Raw genomic sequence first — 1,840 nt, 5'->3', positions numbered from 1 at the left:
ACTCTGGGTCTGATGGGGTTGCTGGGGTTCAGTCTGAATTGGGGTGCTTGGACTCAGGGGTCCGAGGGAGGTGGGGCTGAGAGCCTGGTTTTAGGGTTCTGTGGGAGAGGACCTAGTGGCCTGGATTCCTGGGGTCCAGGGCAGGAGAGGCCAGGGGCCTGGACTCTGGGGTTCCTGGGGAGGAGGGGCTGGGAGTCTAGAATTAGGAGCCCGGGGGGAAGAGGAATCTGGGGGGGCCTGGACTCTGCGGTCCGACGGACGAGGGGCGGGAGCCTGGACTCGGGAGTTCAGAGAGAAGAGGGGCAGGGGTGGCCTGGACTCTGGGGTCCGAGGGAAGAGGGACGGAAGCCTGGACTCGGGGTTCAGGGAGAAGAGGTACCCGTGGCCTGAACTCTCTCGTTCCTGGGGAGAAGGGTCTGGGGGTCTAGAATTAAGGGCCCGGGGAAGAGGAATCTGAGGGTCTGGACTTTGGGGTCCAAGGGAAGAGGAGGGGCAGGGTGCCTGGACTCTGGGGGGTTCGGGGAGAAGAGGGACAGGGGGTCTGGACTCTGAGGGGTTCGGGGAGAAGAGGGGCTGGAGGCCTGGACTCTGGGGTCCGGGGGAGGAGGGCGCTGGCTCTATCGGAGGGAGGAGGGTCTGGGGAAGGAGGCGGGCCGATCTCGGTGACATGAAGCTCAGCCTATCCAGTTTCTGTAACTAATTAACCGAGACAGCTCAATTTAAGGGGTGAAAGTTCACGGAGGCAGAGAGGCTCTTTCTTGCTAAGGAACAGTCTGACCCCCTTGGGCCAGTCTCCCCCGACCCGCCGCCGCGGGTCCCCGGGAGGAAGGGGCGGTCGGGGCCGAGGTGACCCACCTCCCTCCGCCAGGTGTCCGGCTCAGGATGGGGGTCCCCCGGCCGTGGGGGCTCGGTGTACTGCTGCTCCTCCTGCCCGGGACGCTGGGTGCAGGTGAGGGGCCTCCGGGAGGGCGCGGGGAGCGGTGTCCCCGAAAATCTGGGTTTTCACTTCCTTCTCTTGTCACATTGTTTATCGCGCTGTGCGCCCGCGGCCTCCGGGACAGGGAGCCACCGCGCTGCCCGCTCTCTGGGTCTCTGTCCACCCCCCTTCTGGGTGTCTGTAACTTCTCGCCAAGTCTCTGTCCTCTTCTCTCTCCAGGATTCCCTCTCCCCGTCTGTGCCCCAGCTTTCTAGGGCTGCAGAAAATATGCAGGACGCCCACACAAATGTGATATCGCATGGGTCGTACTCCTTGCAAAATAAGGATTCATTGTTTATCTGTACTTTGCAGTTAATCGGTGAATTGTTTCTGCTCTCTTCCCAATCTGGGTCTGTCCACCCAGACTCTGGGTCTCTGTCCTCGCTCTTTTTCTCTCTGGGTCTCTGTCCCTCTCTCCCTGGGTTTCTGTCCCCCTCTCAGAATCTTTGTCCCCCTCTCTCTGGGTCTCTGTCCCCCCCTCTCTCTGGGTCTCTGTCTCCCCCTCCCTCTGGGTCTCTGTCCCCCTCTCTCTCTGGGTCTCTGTCCCCCTCTCTTGGTCTCTCACTCTGGATTCTATATCGCTCTTTCTTTGGGCCTCTGTCCCCTTCTTTCTCTGAGTCTGTCCCTCTCTCTCTAGGCCTCTGTCCCCCTCTGTCCTGGGCCTCTGTCCCTCTCTCACTCTGGATTCTCTCTCTTTCTCTGAGTCCCTGTCCCCCTTTCTCACTGGGTCCCTGTCCCCATCTCTCTGGGTTCTCTGTCCCCATCTCCTTGGGTGTCTGTCCTCATATCTCTGGGTGTCTTTCTCTCTAGGTCTTTATCTCTTTTACTCCGGATCTCGGTCCCCCCCTCTCTCTGGGTCTCTGT

General features: G+C 60.8%; 1 protein-coding gene across 1 annotated transcript in view; it reads left to right on the top strand.

Moving 5' to 3' along the window:
* Positions 1-882: 882 nt before the first annotated feature.
* FCGRT (Fc fragment of IgG, receptor, transporter, alpha) overlaps positions 883-1,840 on the top strand; it is a 12,835-nt gene continuing 11,877 nt past the window's right edge. Inside the window, exon 1 of the mRNA XM_006898727.1 lies at positions 883-949. Coding sequence (XP_006898789.1) covers positions 883-949 — 67 coding nt within the window. The remainder of the gene's footprint in view (positions 950-1,840) is intronic.

The sequence above is a fragment of the Elephantulus edwardii genome, unplaced genomic scaffold (assembly GCF_000299155.1).
Source record: "Elephantulus edwardii isolate Elephantulus edwardi_28Jun2011 unplaced genomic scaffold, EleEdw1.0 scaffold00236, whole genome shotgun sequence".
NCBI classification, from domain to species: Eukaryota; Metazoa; Chordata; class Mammalia; order Macroscelidea; family Macroscelididae; genus Elephantulus; species Elephantulus edwardii.
The sequence above is the reverse complement of the archived record's forward strand: the minus strand, read 5'-3'. Positions and strand labels throughout refer to the sequence as shown.